At 31.9% G+C, this 18,540-nt stretch overlaps 1 protein-coding gene and 1 non-coding gene across 2 annotated transcripts in view; both read right to left on the bottom strand.

Moving 5' to 3' along the window:
• IPO7 (importin 7) overlaps window positions 1-18,540 on the bottom strand; it is a 47,733-nt gene that overhangs the window by 6,021 nt on the left and 23,172 nt on the right. The window contains exons 6-22 of the mRNA XM_019728877.3: window positions 17,551-17,640; window positions 15,168-15,262; window positions 14,966-15,050; window positions 13,005-13,139; window positions 12,268-12,367; window positions 10,578-10,654; window positions 10,302-10,418; window positions 7,629-7,718; window positions 7,054-7,219; window positions 6,687-6,847; window positions 5,491-5,619; window positions 3,782-3,848; window positions 3,573-3,698; window positions 3,036-3,133; window positions 1,571-1,666; window positions 653-873; window positions 343-548 (exon numbers count right to left, since the gene is read on the bottom strand). Of these exons, the coding sequence (XP_019584436.1) occupies window positions 343-548; window positions 653-873; window positions 1,571-1,666; window positions 3,036-3,133; window positions 3,573-3,698; window positions 3,782-3,848; window positions 5,491-5,619; window positions 6,687-6,847; window positions 7,054-7,219; window positions 7,629-7,718; window positions 10,302-10,418; window positions 10,578-10,654; window positions 12,268-12,367; window positions 13,005-13,139; window positions 14,966-15,050; window positions 15,168-15,262; window positions 17,551-17,640 (2,059 nt within the window). The remainder of the gene's footprint in view (window positions 1-342; window positions 549-652; window positions 874-1,570; window positions 1,667-3,035; window positions 3,134-3,572; window positions 3,699-3,781; window positions 3,849-5,490; window positions 5,620-6,686; window positions 6,848-7,053; window positions 7,220-7,628; window positions 7,719-10,301; window positions 10,419-10,577; window positions 10,655-12,267; window positions 12,368-13,004; window positions 13,140-14,965; window positions 15,051-15,167; window positions 15,263-17,550; window positions 17,641-18,540) is intronic.
• LOC141572556 (small nucleolar RNA SNORA23) lies at window positions 7,299-7,480 on the bottom strand. The gene has a single exon (XR_012497881.1). It is a non-coding gene; the product is annotated as a small nucleolar RNA SNORA23 (small nucleolar RNA).

Genomic DNA, 18,540 nt, shown 5'->3' with positions numbered 1-18,540 from the left:
CTCTTGTAGTCTACAGATGAAATATATTAGGCAACATTCAATTAACTTAATTATATAGTGCTAGGATGCTTGTTTTAGCATTAATAAATGACAGATGTTTGCCACCACTGAAAACCATAAATGCCTAGAACTGCTTTATGTGTTGGAAATATAGCTGAAGTTCCTGCTTTCGTGGCCCTTACACTAGTGGGAAGGTAAGATAGTCTTTCTATAAATGAAAGAACAACATGAAAACATTTGGCTACAATCCCACATTTCTTGAGGAGAAGGACTAACAAAATAAAATATCCAGTGCTATTTTTAAATACATAGGTTTGGCTTCCTTCATCGCAAATCTCTTACCGGTTTCATCATCATCTTCAGCTTCATCATCTTCATCACTGTCATTCTCATGTTCTGCATGGCAGGCATATGCTCTTTTTAATCCATTAAATAAAAGGATAAAAGCTGGCAAAATCTGTCCAGAAACCTGATTTAAAACTTGTGGTATTTGTTCCATATCAATGAGAGCACATAAGCCCAGAACACACATCTTTCTGTCATGTAGCCTAAAAAATAAAATAAAATAAAGATTTTCTTCTTTCTTTTTTAATTTAATAAACAGAGTTCCTTACAAAGTTAAATAAACGAATGTCCAATATATGTCACTTACCCCAAGAAACAATCAACATCATTAAGCCACTGTGTAATAAAATGATTTGTAACTGGTTCAACGTTATTAGGGAAGCGAAGATTTTCTAAGGTGTTAAGAAGTAGGTGTGGATTATAATACAAAGCTGCAATGGCAACTTGCAGGCACATTGTTCGAAGTTCACTTGTCTTCACCTCTCTTGTCAGTCTCTCTAAAGCTGCTTCCACAAATAGGGGAATGCACTGGAAAGAAAGAGCAAAATATCCCAAAATTGAAAGGAACAGCAATCTAACTATCCTACCCATATTAAATTACTTGTTGCCTCAGCTAACCCTTTTTTCCCCATTAGATGATACAACAGTTTTTATTATTGGGCGTTTCATGGGGAAATCTAATTTTAGAGAAAAACAAGTCTTCACTGAGATATTAGAGCCTCACCCTAGCAGCAATCATGGATTCACAATATTCCTATTGACTAACCCTACTGTGGTAATCATTTCAAAGTATATGCATGTTATCACCTAATTCATCACACTGTCTATCTTCAACTTATACAATGTTACATTTCAAGTATATCTCAATAAAGCTGGGGAAAAATTGCTATTGAAACTGACCACAGAAATTAAATGACTAAATCTATCTTACTGCAAAATGATAATGTGGCAAGCAATACTCTCACAACGTACTGAAAAATCTTAAGTCAAAACTTACCTTGCATGATAACAAGTAGCCATAAAACTTGCCAGTCATATTTAACATATACATATTAAACATATGATCATTATTATATATTGGTTAAATTTTAAACCAATGCTATCTAGGTATCATAATAAACAATAACGTACAAAACATAAAACAAATGGCAAGGAAAAAGTGGGGAAAGATTCCTTCTCTGAATGAAGCCTCACACATGAATCATTACTAGTTAGCCACACTGACCTGGTCAATGCCACGCCCTTTGCACTGTAGAATGATGACTTCTAACAATTTTGCTGCATGACACTCTGCATCTTCTCCTGCAACTCCTGTAAGAACCTAATCAACACAATGTAAATTGCAGTGAGGCATCATGAAATCTTCCAATCTGAGAATTTCCATCCCCATCTAGTATCTCTGCAGTATTTAAGACATTCTAAATTAATATGAATAAATGAAATGTTCAGACATAGTCTAAAGCATCTGTGAGGATATAGAGTTGTTATCTGTCTATCTGTCATATTCCAGCAATCTGGGATCTTGGTCTACATAATTAAAGCACCCCCCTGTAGTGCCATTCTGGACTATAGCATGTTGACAACCACTACCTTCTCATACAAACATGCCAAAGTATCTTTACCTCAGCCATTACCTTTCTCAGGGACATCTAGCTCTTATGTAAAGAACTACAAAAAAATAAGCTGATATTGCTAGGAAAACCTTTTCGCTACACAAGTTTCAAAACATCGAAACTACTGACATCGAAGTGGGAGAGGTGGAGGAAGAGGCACCTTGTTGACAGCAATATGTCCATAGACAAATAAAAAACATGGACTTGAGGTACTCGTTAGCATTACAGAACTGACAGTGTTACGGATTAAGTGTTTTAGAATACAATAGTATAGAGAATATGTGTTCCCAGAATATTAACATAAACAATATTATTGGCAATAAATATTGGGTAACATAACTAGGTGATTATTGTGGTATCAATGAGGACAAGCACACCCAAAGACTTCATGAAGCAAAATCAGCTTTTAAACGCCTGGTGTTAAACAGCTTGCTGCCTCTAAACAAGTACTGTTAGAAACTCAAATGTTACCAATTATATTAACTTTTGTATCTATAGAAGGACGCCAATTCAAGTATTTTACTCACACCTCTAGTTTAAGAAAAGCATTTTTTTTAAAAAAAGTAGCATTTACCATAAATTTATCTTATGATTTTTCCAAGAAATGGCACAGTACTTTTGACTGTTTTAAAAGAACCCTCACATTTTACAATCTTGCTATTTACTATATAATTACCATATTGCCTCTATAAACCCGCAGCCTCCAAGGATTTTTCTTTATAAAACATCTCTAATAATTCCTGATCCTTTCAAAAATCCCTCAAGTTCTGGATTCTTTCCTTCTTTTGATCCAAAGCCTATTAAAGAACTAATAAGCTAAGGTAAGCTCCAGGCCCTCTAAAAATAAAAAAATGTAACACCCAATTAAATGTCGGAGGGCAGACAGAAGACAAATACTTATCAAACCCATTACTGTGATATCTGGGATTCAAAGTCTTTTTAGGTTAAAACGTTTAAAGGTCTTATTCTGTCAGACCCATATAATATGTTTGCCATAATGTGGTATCATGTAGCGTCACAGTTACATATTTTTTATAGAAGCAGCATCGTATGTCCTGTTAATTAAAAATGACCTACCTTTTTGCACATACTGTATATCATTTCAAGATACTTGGTATCAGACAGAAGTGTGTCTGTATCAATAGTCACATAATTATGAAGCAGAGGCATCATATCTGTATTAATAAAAAGCATCAGTTAAATATAAATGCTTTGTTTCTGAAAAATCTCCTTAGAAAAAGAACACAAATCTGAGATTGTTTTGTCCCTGACATTCACTTTTAATTAAGGTAATTCATTTATAATTAGATGTAGTAATGAATCATTATTAAAGTGAGTTCCTTTATATTTAGTAGCTAAAAAATTATACCAAGATTGATTGGGGGGTGGGGAGAGTGAGATACGTGTCAAAAAAACCCAAAAGACTAAATTAATAACTAAATCAAAATATGCAATGGAAATCAATGCTATGGGTTGTCCCTGAGCATTAACTACTGACAACTTATCCAAACAATGAAGCATTTAGAATATTCAAAAGTATTTGTTCAACTGACATACTAAAAATGAATCAAAATAGGGGGAAATCCTCAGTATTTCTATGCTGACTTGACTTACCTGTAAAGTAATCAAAGCCATCTTGTTGAAAAATCTCAAATACCAGAGGTAGAAGCTGCCACATCTGTGGAGACACTTGTTGACATGTCAAACTATGCGCTAAAGAGAAGATCTCCTCATAGAATTCTAAAAGAGAACATTGAGTCTTTAGGACAATGCTTGCTGATGTGAAATAGCAGTAAATTATTAGTACAATCAGAGGTATATACCTAAGACATGCTGCTGTAAAACAGTTCCAATGACTTGTAAGCAGATTCCCTCAAGCTGCTGGGTTATCTAAAAAAGACAAAAAAATCATATAGAATTGTAGTACACTGAATGAATTACTAAATAATGTATAATGTAATTCATTGCATTTAAATATAAAGTCAATATTGTTAAGAAATCATTTTAAGTCTTTGCTTTGAAAGGACCCGTCCTTTGATATTGTGAATCAACCTTGGATTCAAATTTAATGAAATACCATTACAATGAGACTAACACAAAACAACATGTGTAGTTTTCCTTAAAAGGAAAGAAAAAAATAACATCCTAGAAAAACACAAACAATTATGAAAATAAGGGAGCCACAACCATTCTACAGACAAACTTTAGATCTTTTTGTGTATATAGATTAATTCAGCCCAGTTATAATCGAAAAGTCACTGTCAATGCTTTACAGAAAAATTATTTGAAAGAAGGCATTATTCCCATCACTCCCAATAATTCTTAAGTCACCTCCATTTATATAATTATGTTAGATACAGTGAACCAGGCCAAGTCATATAAGATAGAAAATACAAGTTCCTTTTTAATTGTCAGGATGGTCTTTAATTGGATCCCAAATCTCTGAAATTCATTAAGATGTTTAGAAAGGGGGAGGGAAAATAAGATAAAATTTACTAATCAGATATAAAAAGAGAACATCCATCTCAAATACATATTATGTTTAATACATTTTCAACTCTTCAAATATAGTAAACAACTGATTTGTTAACCATAAGGTAGCTTAGCTATAGGGTTATGCCTATCTCCAATTATAATCTAGAATACAAAAGTTTATTAAAATCTCATGTTGCAAAAGGCAATTTGTAGATCATTCCAAAATATAATTTATGTATATAAATTCAAAAATATAATTTATGTATATAAATATCTGCATTGGAATTATACACACCAAATTCAGGACAGTGATTACTTCTAAGAAAAGGAAGTAAGGAAATGAGATCAGGAAGTGGCTGGTACCCTAAGGGCTTCAATTACATCTCTCTGACATTGTTTTACTGGACATTGTTTTAAAGTCCAAAGTATATACTGTATAATGTTAAAATCTAAGAAATTTAGGTGTTGGTTAAAGGGTATTGGTTACAGTTTTCTCTGTATAGTTCTCATTAGTGTTTATTTTAAAAATTCCATTTTTAAAATTCACGATTACAAATTCTCTTACCTTTCTAAAGGATAACAATAATAAAAAAAAACCTGGGAAGATGATGGTGATGGTTGCACAACAATGTGACATGTACTTAACACCAATGAATTATACGCTTAAAAAATAGTTAAGGTGGTAAATTTTATGTCATGTGTCTTTTACCATAATTAAAAAAAAATTTTATTGAAAAGGGAAACTAAGTAGAATGTTTTGCTAGAAATCATATGGATCTGAGTAAGGTAACCTAAGAGGAAGCCAAACTCCTAAGCCTTGAGGTAAACACATGGTAATACAAATAACTTGTTCTTCTTCCTATTAATAGTAAAGAACCTAAAGTAAGGTACCAATCTTATCCTTACAAAAGGGACTAGTTCAAAGATGGCAGAATCAAGGTGCGTGAGAAGATGACCAAAGAATTATATGTCAGAACCCTCCAAAAAGCATAGAACAGTTGATGAAGAATGGTTTGAAATAACCTAAAACCTTTACAACACTGGATCATTTTCTTACCTCTTTATGATCTTCAACTACACTAAGAAGCGTGTCAATGGTATTCAGGATTCCCATAGCAGTGACTGCTTTGTCATCACTTCCTTCTTCATCTGGCCCAGTCTGGATTACTTGATTAAATGTCATTGCCTAGATTCAAGAGGATATAATTTAGGTTTGTCATTAAATTAGTATAAATACATTATGGTCTAAAACTTTTGATTTTTAAAATGTTCTTACTGGGACAGGACAACCAATCAATGTTTCCAATAGATTAAGAAACATTAAAGAGCTTGGGCTCTATAAACAAATGGTACTGCTCTGCTACTTACTAGGGGACCTTAACATCATTTGGGAACTTCAGAGATATTACAAAGATTAAATGAGGCAAGGCATAGAGACTGTTTAGTATTATGAATATTTTTATTAATATTACTGGCTAACATTTGACAATGGCCAAATACAAGTATATTAATCATCAAGGTTTTATTTGTTGTAATATTTAATATTCAATCACTTTGAAATAAACTTCTGAGGAGTCATAACTAATAATCAAACTATTATAAATGCAATATACATACTTAATAAATGCTACATTTATTCAAATGTCCTTATCCATTTTAACATCAGGTGTTAAGAACACACTTTTTCACAAAACTCTGTGCCTTTGTTTAAATCCACAGCAAATATCAAGAGTTAGATTCTTGAAATCTCAATACTCAGCAGGAATATAAACTGGATCAAATAAATCATTGTAGGGGGAAAAGGAATGGATACTTATTGGGCACATGTTCATACTTTCCATTACCCATAAATAGTTTACTGAATTCTCAGATGTTTGGGGCTGTGTATAGTAAACAAAGGCCATTTATAAAATATTTATATAAATTTCATTAAAAAATTAATAACTATTATGTCTACTTTATCTTTAAATCATATGAACAAGGCAATCATAATGCAACGTAAGGTAGCAGTTAAAAATGTGCATTGTAAAGGCTACAGCTCAGGTGTGAATCCCAGTCCCGCCCATTCTAGCTATGGGCAAGCTACTCAACCTTTTTATACCTCCCATTTTCTCCCAATATAGGAATATTCCTCACAAAGGATTGTGTTAGAATGAGCTAAATATGTATCAAGGGTTTACAACAGTTATCTGACATACAGTAAGCTGTGAAAATAACTTCTATAAGCAACGCATAATGGTTCAAACAACATACCAAATGTTGTGTCATTTCTACAGCAATTGGAGTAACTTCTTCACTATACTCGCATATCATTTTCTGAATTACATTGGTAAGATCATCATTTTCTGTTTCTCTGATAATATGAAGAAGAGCCTGCATTACAGGTCTGATGAATGGTGTGATGTACTCTTTAGCTGTAAGAAGAAAAGAGAAAAAAATTGTGGCTAAAATAGCTAAACTCCTTAAAACCTGATACAACGTACACCAAAGAATAAAAAAGAGATACTTTCACACAAAAAGGAAGATAATGTGTCAAGTTTGTAGGACTATACGAATATGTAGCCCTGTACGAGTATGCATAAGCATGTTGTACTTTTTTTGAGATGATAAACCCCATTACCTTTTTCTTGATTGCTGATCAACACTTGAAGTGCAATAGCAGCTTCTACCTTCACAGGCATTTCCCTATCATCAATCAGACATCTCCGTGTCAGCTCTAAGGCTGTCTGCAGATTCTGGTCACTTTTGAACTTTACTTCACAAAAATAGTGAAGAACCCAGCAAGCCTTTTTTAAAAAAAATGCAGTGTTACTATATACATACATTAAATTTGCCCAAGATATGGTTATCTCTATTCCCAAAGTTCTGTGTGTGAGAATTTGGAGGCTGGCCAGTGGGAAATTATGTCCATTAAGACAACACTAGACCAGTACTATGATCCCAACTTACTCTTTGGCTGCATGTTTGTGTGGATAGCAAGATCTGAATGCAAAACACAGACAGATACTGCTATCAGACACAGATGAAAACTATGCACACATTATAGCAGCCATTTACAAATTTACATGAACTAGAAGTGTAAAATGAAACATGGCTTATAAAGTGAATGTTAAAACATTTCCATTTAAAAGTTTACATAAGCAGTCATTTGTTACAAGACAGAAATATATAAATTAATACAGCTTTAAAACATACCCTGGCTCTCATGTAGCCTAGTTCACTGCTGAAGAGAGGGAATACATGATTCTGCAACATGTATTCCATCTGATCTTTGTAGATCTTTTTCTGTAAATATAAACAAAAATTACTATTGAAAGAGTTCCAAATATAACCATCTCAAATGCCAAATAAATACACCAGAGTTAAAAATGACTACTAATGTTAAAACATACATTTATTCTGATTCTTTGAACCCCAGAATTGACATCCAATTTTCTTATTTTCGATCTCTACCAGCAAAAAACAGTGAATGCATCCTTCAACTTTTTTATATCATTTGTTTAGAAAGCAATTATGCCAAATCTTAGCTATGTTTAAATAATAGAATATAGTTAATCTTATTCCATACCTTATAAAACTTTTTTCTTATAAAACTATTATAATAAAAAAAACCTCTAGAAAGTTTCTAAATGAACATAACAGATTGAGAAACATTCTGCTTTCAAAGGTAATAATCTGGGTATCTAAAAAGATACTTGTATTTTCCTAAATGGTAACATGCTTTTAAGAATAGTTCCTTGAATTGCATATTAAATCAACATTAAAAACTGATAAACACTTACAAAACTGAAGGTTAATGAGACCTGAGAACTAATGCAATATGGAATGGTGGAATGGATTATGGACCAGAAAGAAGGACATTAGTGGAAATTCTTGTGAAATGTGAAAGGAGTCTATACATTAGTTAATAGTATCATATCAATATTAATTTCCTGGTTTTGAGAATTATGGCATGACTAGCTATCTAAGGTGCTAACATTAGGGGAAGCTGGGTGAAGAGTAATGAGAACTATTTTTGCAATTTTTCTTTAAGTTTAAAATTATTTAAAAATAAAAAGTTAAAACAAAAAATCTGCATGTACCAAGAGAATTCACTCGATTCCCAGCCTTCTATACAACTAATAATAATTACTGTCTTTAATTTATACTTTATGGACTAAGAGAAGGATGGGCAGAAAGGTACAGAAAAGCTGAAAGATGCACAAAATATACCCACAAATTAATGGTGACAAATTCACTACAGCTGCATATAGAACAAGGTTATTGGAAGTGGATATATTGTGACTAAATATTTACTCATAATTTGAATAGTTGCCATTTATTAACTTTAAAGTGAAAACAAATTTCAGATCTTATTTATGAAGCCAGACACAATGTGTACAATTAAGTTGAAGAGTCTAAAGATAAACCTAATCCAGTAATTCATTCTTTACTAGAAATATATCACAAAAGCATGATGTTCCTAGGAGGTATTCATGTGTGTAAGTTTCCTTAAAGATCAAATGCTTGAGAACAAAATCACTATTTTACAATTATCTTGCAACACGAAAACTCACACAAAAAAAGTACCTTCAGCACACTGAACAAAAAATATCAACTGGACATCATTTCAAAATCATATCAAAACTTATACTTTCAAAGGCCATCATCAAGAAAGTTGAAAAAATAACCCACACAATGGCAGAAAATACTTGTAAGTCATATATATGTAAAAGGTCTAATATTTAGAATATATAAAGAACTCTGATAATTCCACAATAAAGACAATATTCAAATTAAAAATAGACAAAGGATTTGATTACACACTTCTCCAAAGAAGATATACAATGGTCAACAAGCACATAAAAAGATTCTCAACATCATTAGTCATCAGGGAAATGTAAATTAAAAGCACAGTGAGAAACCATGTGACACCAACTAGGATGGCCATAACAAAAAAGACAGATAATAATTGTTGGTAAGGAGACAAAAACTGGAACCTTCATACACTACTGGTAAAATACAAAATGGTACAGGAAACCACTTTGGGAAATAGTCTTGCAGTTTCTTAAAATATGACCAGCAATCTGACTCCTACGTATTACCCAAGAGAAATAAAAACATTATGCCCACACAAAAAATACATACACAAATGTTCATAGCTCCATTGTTCGTAATAGTCAAAAACTGGAAATAACACAAATGTCTATCACCTGATGAATGGATAAACAAAATCTGATATATCAATACAATGGAATATTACTTGGCAATTAAAAGGAATTCAGTTCTGACACATGCCACAACATGGGTGAACTTTGAAAATATTATGCTAAGTAAAAAAAGCCACTCAAAGGACCACAAGTTATATCACTCCATTTATATGAAAAGTCCAGAATAGGCAAATCTATAGAGACAAAATAAATAGAGTAGGCATAGCCTGGGCTACGGATGTCTCAGAGAAAAGGGGGTGGGATGTCTCAGAGAAAATGAAGTAACTACTAACAGGGTTTCATTTTTAGAAAACATCATAAACAGTGTTGATGTAGCATCTTCTTTATATCCGTTGCCATAAGGGTTCTTCTTCCGCTAGTCTTCAGATGATTCTTAAGGTTGATTGTTCTATCATTTATTTGTAATTTTTGTGTGATTCTGGGATGCAGTAGACATAGCATTTACCTAATCTGTTATCTTGGATTGCACCCTCTAATAGGGTTTTTTATAGAGTTATGAAAATGTTTTCAAATTAGAGGTGATGATTACACAACTCAGAATACCGGAAACCCCACTGAATTGTACACTTTAAGAGTCAACTGTATGGTATGTGAATTGTATCTCAATAAAGCTGTTATTAAACTACTTGAGTGCACACACACACACACACACAAATACCTTCAGAAGTATTTCAGCTAAAGAACCAATCATATGCAGGGCTCCATCTTTCTTTCGAGGATCAGCATTTGGTTCCGTAAGAATCTGGTAGCAAAATCCCATAGTTTTTTGCAGTACCTAGATTAAAAGAGAAAAGTAATACTTTATTGGATAAACCAACAATCCTTAAAAAACATTAATGCCAAAATGACTTAAACGGCCAACATTAAAAACAGTGTATATTGGGATGAATTTTAAATATTAAAGCACAAGTATTCTACACAATACTTAACCTACCTCTTTCCTCTTACTACAGGCTGTAAACAAAAGTGTCTGGGCAGCAGTAGTAGGAGAAATGAAATCTTCAAACACATCTAGAGAATAAATTTAAAATTAATACAGAAAATAGTAATTTCTTCAACAAACATTTCTACATAATTGATAAATGATGCTCTGTAAAAAACAAAAAAGGATCTTAAAATTTTGCTCACTCTTCACGTGAGGTGAATATGAAAATGAATCCAGGTCCCCATATAATTTTACAAAAGCCCAAATCCAAGTATTTTCTGTACAAATTAAATGTTAATTCATCAATTTTTTCTAACAATTATTTTCTTTCATACAAATTTTCACAATAGGGTCATGGAAGTACAAACTACTAAAAGTACGTAAGATTTTGGTAGGAAGGACTAATATTCAATATTAGCCAAATTACAATTCTTTAGTTCCATAAGAGACTGTGGGTTTCTAGCTTCCAGTATGCATCTTCTCAATTCCCACATAGATGATGATTGATATGGGATCCAAAAGTATAGTTTAGACGCTCAGTGTTAAGATACAATCTTGAATTTCTAACAGTTTTGGCATGTGCCAGACGCACATCTAATAACTTAATAACACTATTGTACTGTATCTCCTAAAAATGAAGATTATCACTATCTAATGCCATAATTAATGAATAGTCCCCCTAAAGTCTAAACAATGGATAAATTACCGTATTTTGCTGTGTATAATGCCCCCGTTTTTGTTCAAATATGTGAGTGAAAAATAAGGACGTGCATTATATAATACATGGACAGTACTAATTCCGTATCTATATAAATGTTTTTAATTCTTTTATTTAAGCTATGAGTTAAAAGTGTAACTCCAGAAATCAATACCAATATCCGTACATAAAATAATACCCTGGAATAAGATAATCGGTTTTGTTGAGCTTACCACGAACTTGCAACAAAAGTAATTTCGGCCAACAAGTCAACGAAATGAAATGAAGAAACAACATATTGTTGTCCAAAGAGCAAGTGACTCTGACTTGACAAGATAGGTGATGCCGACTTTATTACCATAGGGTGAAAGGCATGACATTTCTCTTTGTACACTTTAGGAGGAGCTAGCAATCTAGCTGATATTTTTACAAAAATTACTGGAAAATCCCTTGGAAAATTAAAACGTAAGATTATTTTTCTCTGAAAACTTTGGGCCAAAAACGTGGGCATGCACTATACATGGGAACGCATTATACGCTGCAAAATACAATACATTGAAACAAAGATTTTTCAGTACCAAAGACAGGAGACCTTAAACACTTCCTATACACAACCTTAACTGACATATTTTATTTCTAAAAAAAGTGAAAATTCTAAGCGAAATAAGTCAGACAGAAAAAGCAGAGAACCATGTGATTTCACTGATATGTGATATATAAACCAAAAACAACAAAAGAACAAGACAAACAACTGAGAAACAAAAACTCATAGACAGACAATAGTTTAGTGGTTACCAGAGGGTAAGGGGGGTGGGGGGTGGGAGATGAGGGTAAGGGGGATCAAATATATGGTGATGGAAGAACTGACTCTGGGTGGTGAACACACAATGGGATTTATAGATGATGTGATACAAAATTGTACACCTGAAATCTATGTAATTTTACTAACAATTGTCACCCCAATAAATTAAAAAAAAAAAAAAAAAAGTGAAAATTCCTTACCAAACTTCATGCGTATATATTCATAAGGGTCTTCTTGCCAAAGTTCTTCATCAGCATCTGTATAGCACATCAATGGAAAAATAACATCTTGGATAATACCCTGCAATTCAGAAGTTGAGAAAGTAATAACCTTAAGTCAGTCTTCAAAGTTAAACCTTCAAATTTCTGTTAAGCGGTAAAATAAAAATAATCCTATAACATGTATTTTTTAAAGCTTTTTTGCATTCGTAGATCAACTATCAATGTACACATATTCTTTCCTCTGTGCAACAAGTAATTATGAAATAAAATGTGCACATAAGTAGCAATTAAGTATTCTGAGAAAATACAACATGAAATTTTAGTCTATCAAGTCCTACAGTTCTAAATAAAGCAAATTACTCATAGAAATAATACACAAGCCAATTATCCTCAAAACTGATCTGGTAAAATAGTCCTTTGCTTACTCCAAATTACAGAATGAAACTGTTAACTAAGCATAATCTAATAGTAAGAACTAAAAGGCAAATTTTAAGATAACAGTTTTAAATGCAAAGATAATCTGAATAATCACAAAATACCTTTCATAAGTTTATGTCAAAGTATTATATCTTGTTTTTCTGCTCTACTCTCAAAACAATTACCAGAATTACACTAAGCAACACAAGTCAACAAAAAATGCATTTTTCCACATTTATCGTAATTAATGTTGTTTCCATTATATTTTCTAGAAAACATTTCAGATAGAAAATTATTACTTGTATATGAGGCTTCAGGTTCTTCCAGGTGAGGGCATGAGAAACTCCTTGATTAATATAATTTAATGTCTGTTGTAAAACTCGAGGAGCCATGTATTGCTTCTCCTTGTACTGATATAACACCTTCAATAAAACCTTTGGGAAAAATTTTTGATGAAAAACCAAAATTTAAGTAGAAAATTAACCACTTACAAGCCAGCAAAAACACCTGACACTTATCTTTATATCCAGGTCATCATCATAAAATAATAACAACTTCTAAAAAGTAATTTTTAAAATTATATATTGGTTCAGAACCATCTTTATTCCCAAGGCATTTAAATAACAAATTGAAGTAACACTATCAAAGGACTATTTTCTGATTAAATATAAAAAGGGAAAGCCATACTTAAGTACTGAACATACCACAACAGTCGGAGACAGCCCTGTATCGCTAAAATTGCCTTCAAAGAAAACCTTACCCAAACCATTCACCTACCTATTTAATGTTTGGCCAGTTTTCATTCTATTTCATATTTAATAACAGTGATTGTCAAAATCTGGTCCACTGACCTCTCAAAGTGTCAGTGAGGTTAAAACTTTTCATAACAAAGCTAAGATGTTATTTGCCCTTTTTATTGTGTTGACATTTGCATCGATGGTACAAAAGCAATGGTAGTAAAACTTCTTGTGCCTATGAATCAAGGGAGTGGCCCTAAAGTTACTAGCAGTCCTCATATTTTTTACAACTACATAATCACAGAACAAGCTTTCCTTAAGAATGTCCTTAATGCCACGAAAAAAGCTTAAAAAAAAAAAAAGAATGTCCTTAATGAACCAGAATTATTATTATTATTATTATTATTATTATTAAAAGGGAAGTATATACATAGCACTTCTGCTACATACTGAGGGACAATCATTAGAATACTAAAACAATAGCTTCTTCCATCGAACACTATTATATACTTGAAAGAAAAACTGATACACAAATTATGGTTATTTAGACTAGTGTGTATGGCAGATTTTTTTTCTTCTCAAAAATGAACAAAATTAGCCTGTCACTTGAAGGAAAATAATCGACAATATGTTACTGTTGTTAAAATCTAAGCTTTCAAGGAAAAATTAGACTTCTTGAAATTTTAAACCCACTGTTAGATTTAACTGATAGCTTTCCAGTATTTAAAGATATTTCTGATGAGACTGGTGGTGGTATTAATGAATGTGATTTTTTAATTGCAAAATGAAATGGTGAAAATCTTCACTCATTAAACAAGTCAACATTCTCTAAATGACCACTGCAGAATGTTACAAAATCATGCATGGATAAAGTGCAATATAGACCAATGGGTGTTATTGCAACAGACTATGAAATGTTCAGTTACTTTCAAACTCTACACTACAGTTAACCTTTAAGAAACTACCATTGTCAAATTTTGGTGTGACATTAAAGAATTTCCACAATTAAGTGAAAAGTCTATGAAAATATTCTTTCCTTTTCCAACTTCTCATACCTAAGACCAAACTGTCCACCATAACAAATTAAAACAGACTGAATAGAGGTAGACGAGTATACAGCTGCAAGACATTCAAGATATTAGTAAAAATGTTTAACAATGCCATTTCCTCTTACTAAAATTTTTTCATTTTGGAAAATAGCTATTTTTAACAAAAAACATGTATTCTACATTAATATGTAATGGGTTTATTATTTTTAAATGAATTAGTACTGTATTAGCATTTTAATTTCTAACACGGTAAATATCACTAGGTATAACCCTTATATATGCAAGCTCATTAGGGTTCTCAATAATTTAAGAATCCTAAGACCGCACCACAAATGTTTGAGAACTGTTACAGGATTCAAAATGTTCAAGATTGCTACATGTAATCTCTGGATGTTGAAGAAAGTAGAAATAAGCCAGACAGAAATTAACTTAATAATGCCATGTTTCTACTTAGAAAAATTATCTCAGACTTACTTGCTGGACACCAACAGCAAAGGCCTTTAGAAATACTTCAGCAAATTCATTATACTCCTTGGAAACATTGCCAGGACTTCCATATCTAAAAGAACATTAACATGCCCGTTGTTTCTTTATAATGCTTTATATCAGGACTTACAAAACTAAAAGCCTGAAAAAATAAACTTACATCATTATATCAAGGAGTCAAGGAGCTTACCTTTCAAAAAGCCTTGCTAAAATATGTAAAGCCCACTTCTTACATTTCCACCATGGTAACTCAGGTCTATCATCTTCTTCAACTTGAAGTGTTTCCTTATTTAAAGAGACATTTATTAATGATAGTAAGAGATGATACAATCTAAGAGAAACAGTATGGGGTAAGAACAGATTCACAAAAAAATGAATGCTCCACCAATGTTGGCCTTTCATAATAAAAACGTAGATTTGGAAAAGTACTAACCCTCATTTAAATATAAGTATTCCCACTGCTTCAACTACTTTACAAAGGAAATGCTTTTTAAAATTCTTATAAAAGCTTTAACCCAAACATTTTGGTCAAGACCCTAACAACATAAAATCAAGACCATGGCAAGTAGCTTAACCAAAACCAGTACAGTTCAAATCAAAAGGGAACAAGAAACTCCATTTCAGAAATCTAGTTTCAGAAATATTAGTATAAATACACAGATATATGTGTGAAAATATTCATTTACAAAACTATTTGTTATAGTGAAAAACTGTCAAGAACTTAACATTAATAACGAGATGTTTAGTTACAGAACATCCATAAAAGACTACTATACAACCATTAAAAGAATGGATTGGGTCATTATATATTGATCTAAGACATCCATGACATATTTTTAGGTTACGATGAGGAAGTGAGACTATGAAGCAAAAAAAATTCCTGTACATTGGCAGTGAAAGGAATGGGAAAACCACTTTGGAAATCAGTTTAGAAGTTCCTTACAAAGTTAAACATACACCTACTCCATGACCCAATTCCATTTTTGGTACTTACTCAAGAAAAATGAAAATATGTGATCACAAAAAGACTTGTGTAAGAACATTCATAGCAGCTTTATCTAATACTAAAATCCTGAAACCACCTAGACGTCCACCAAATTGTGAATGGATAAACTGTATTATATCCATACAATGGGATACTACTTGACAATAAAAAACAACCACAACACAACATGAATACATCTGATAAATATATTAAGCAAAAGAAGGTAGATACAAAAAATTACTCTTACATTAAGTGCTAGAACAGGCAAAACTGGTACTAGAAATGAGAATGGCAATAGTAGGGATGACTAGAACCAGCTATGAGTAAACATTCCAGGTGAAATATTTACATGGATGCATATGGTTGTCATAACTCATTGAACTATTTTCTTATAATATGTGCATGTTTATGATTATAAATTTTACCAAAAAAGGTACAGTATATATGAAAACTTTGAAAGTTATATTTTATATAGTTCTATTATGTGTGCACAAAAAAATATTCATCAAACTAGTTTCCTATGGAGTGGGAGAAATGTCCTATTTATTTCTTCTGCATTGCTTTTTGTGTGTGTGTTTTTTTAAATAAAAAATTCAGCAATAAACTACCAGACAGGTTAGTTTTACTTTACTTACGCCACTAATAAAATTAGGCTGGATAAATTACACAACCCTTCCATGTCCCTGTTTAAAATTAATTCAGCAGGACTGTTTCATTTTTTTGATCAAATAAGTAAGACATGTAAAAGCACTAAAAACATACCGGGTATTCAGGATTGTAAATTCCTCACCTCTCTAGAAAACTAGGTTATAAAGAAAAACTGCGGTTATTTAAAAAAATTGTGATTACATAACATAGTTGGATACTTTTGTATGTATTAAAACCCACTGAATTGGACACTTTGAAAGGGTAAATTTTATTGTATGTGAGTTGTATTTCTATAAAGTTATTTAAAAAAACAAAACTATGAAGTCTGATTAAACTTATAAGTTCTCCCCTGTTCATGGGTGTCTGACAAATTATTAGGCTAACAATCTAGCTATGAACTGTTTCTTTAAGACATAATTTATATATAACATGGTATTAGCTTAAGGTGCATAACACAATGATTTCATACATGTATGTATTGTGAAATGATTACCATGGTAAGTTTAGGAAGGTGGTCAAAAGGTTCAAAGTTCCAGTTATAAAATTTAATGTATAGCCCTGGTGACTACAGTTAATAATATTGTATTATATATTTGAAGATCGCTAAGAGAGTAACAAGTTCATGTCACAAGAAAAAAATCTGTAACTGTGAGGTGATAAATATTATGAGCTTTTAATTAAAAACTGAGACAAGAAACAGAAGAATTAGGATGAAATAATCATATGCATAAGTACTTAATAATATATGAAATAACCCTTCATAAATTTTTACTTAGTATATGCACATATGTAAACAAATGAACCGGTGTCTCTTTTGTAAAAATTTACACCACGAATTGCATGCTTTTATAAAGAATGTTACAGGAAACAGCAGTTAAAATTCTCAAAAGATAATTAAGTATTTATGTTTAGTAATATAAGAAAACACAAAGAGACTTACATTAGGTACATCTCTGTTCACAACAGTCTTTAAAATTTCTATCCATTCTGTCAGGTTCTGCTGGTTTATAAGTTCCAATGGCAGTGTATACTAAATTAAAAATCAAGAATCAATTTTTAAAATCCTTACAAAAGAAAATCCCATTTCCGTTTACAAAAACCTACAAAAAGTACTTTATTCAATCCACATTTCTCGTTTTTAGTACACAGGTAAATTTCTTATTTGGCTGATTTGGTTAGTTATCTACACTGCTGAATTGTGGCAACGACAGTGGGCATCCTGTCTTATTCTCAAATTACTGGGAATATATCTTATTTTCACCATAAGGTGATTATTCATTGTGGATTTCTAGTAAACATTTTTTATCAAGTTAAGGAAATTTCTATTTCAGTAGTTTTTTGTTTTTTTTTTAAATCAGGAATGGTTACTAAAATTTTAGCAAATACTTTATCTGGCGTCCTCAAAGATGGTTACAGGCCTCTCTTTCCATATAAGAGTTAATCACAGAAACGGATTTCTTACTGTTGATCCATTCTCGCAACAGTACTGGAACAAATACTCTCTTAATAGACTCATAAAATCAATATCCTATTTAGAATTTTAGGACATCTATTTTCACAAGTGAGAAGGGGCTGTATTTTTACACCAGGGTATGCTGTCTCAAAAAATTTGTCGCACAGGTAAGTATTCTGCCCTATGCCTTAAAACATATTATACAAAAAACTTATTTTTAATCTAAAAGTTGGGATCCTACAAGTTAGGGGGAAAAAAACAAAAACAGATGTATACATGCTGTCTATCCAAATCACTTTAAAAAGAATTACACAAGAAGGAGCCAATGGAATAGCAAAGTGCCCTTAGGTTAAGAGAGACATTACCATATTTTGCCATGTATAATGTGCACTTTTTTGGCCCAAATTTCTGAAGGGAAAAATAAGGATGTGCATTATACATGGGTAGTACTAATTCCGTATCTATACACATTTTAAA

Source organism: Rhinolophus sinicus, chromosome 14, assembly GCF_057876585.1.
Source record: "Rhinolophus sinicus isolate RSI-liver-muscle chromosome 14, RSI-T2T, whole genome shotgun sequence".
Taxonomy (NCBI): Eukaryota; Metazoa; Chordata; class Mammalia; order Chiroptera; family Rhinolophidae; genus Rhinolophus; species Rhinolophus sinicus.
This window is presented reverse-complemented; position numbering and strand designations above follow the sequence as displayed.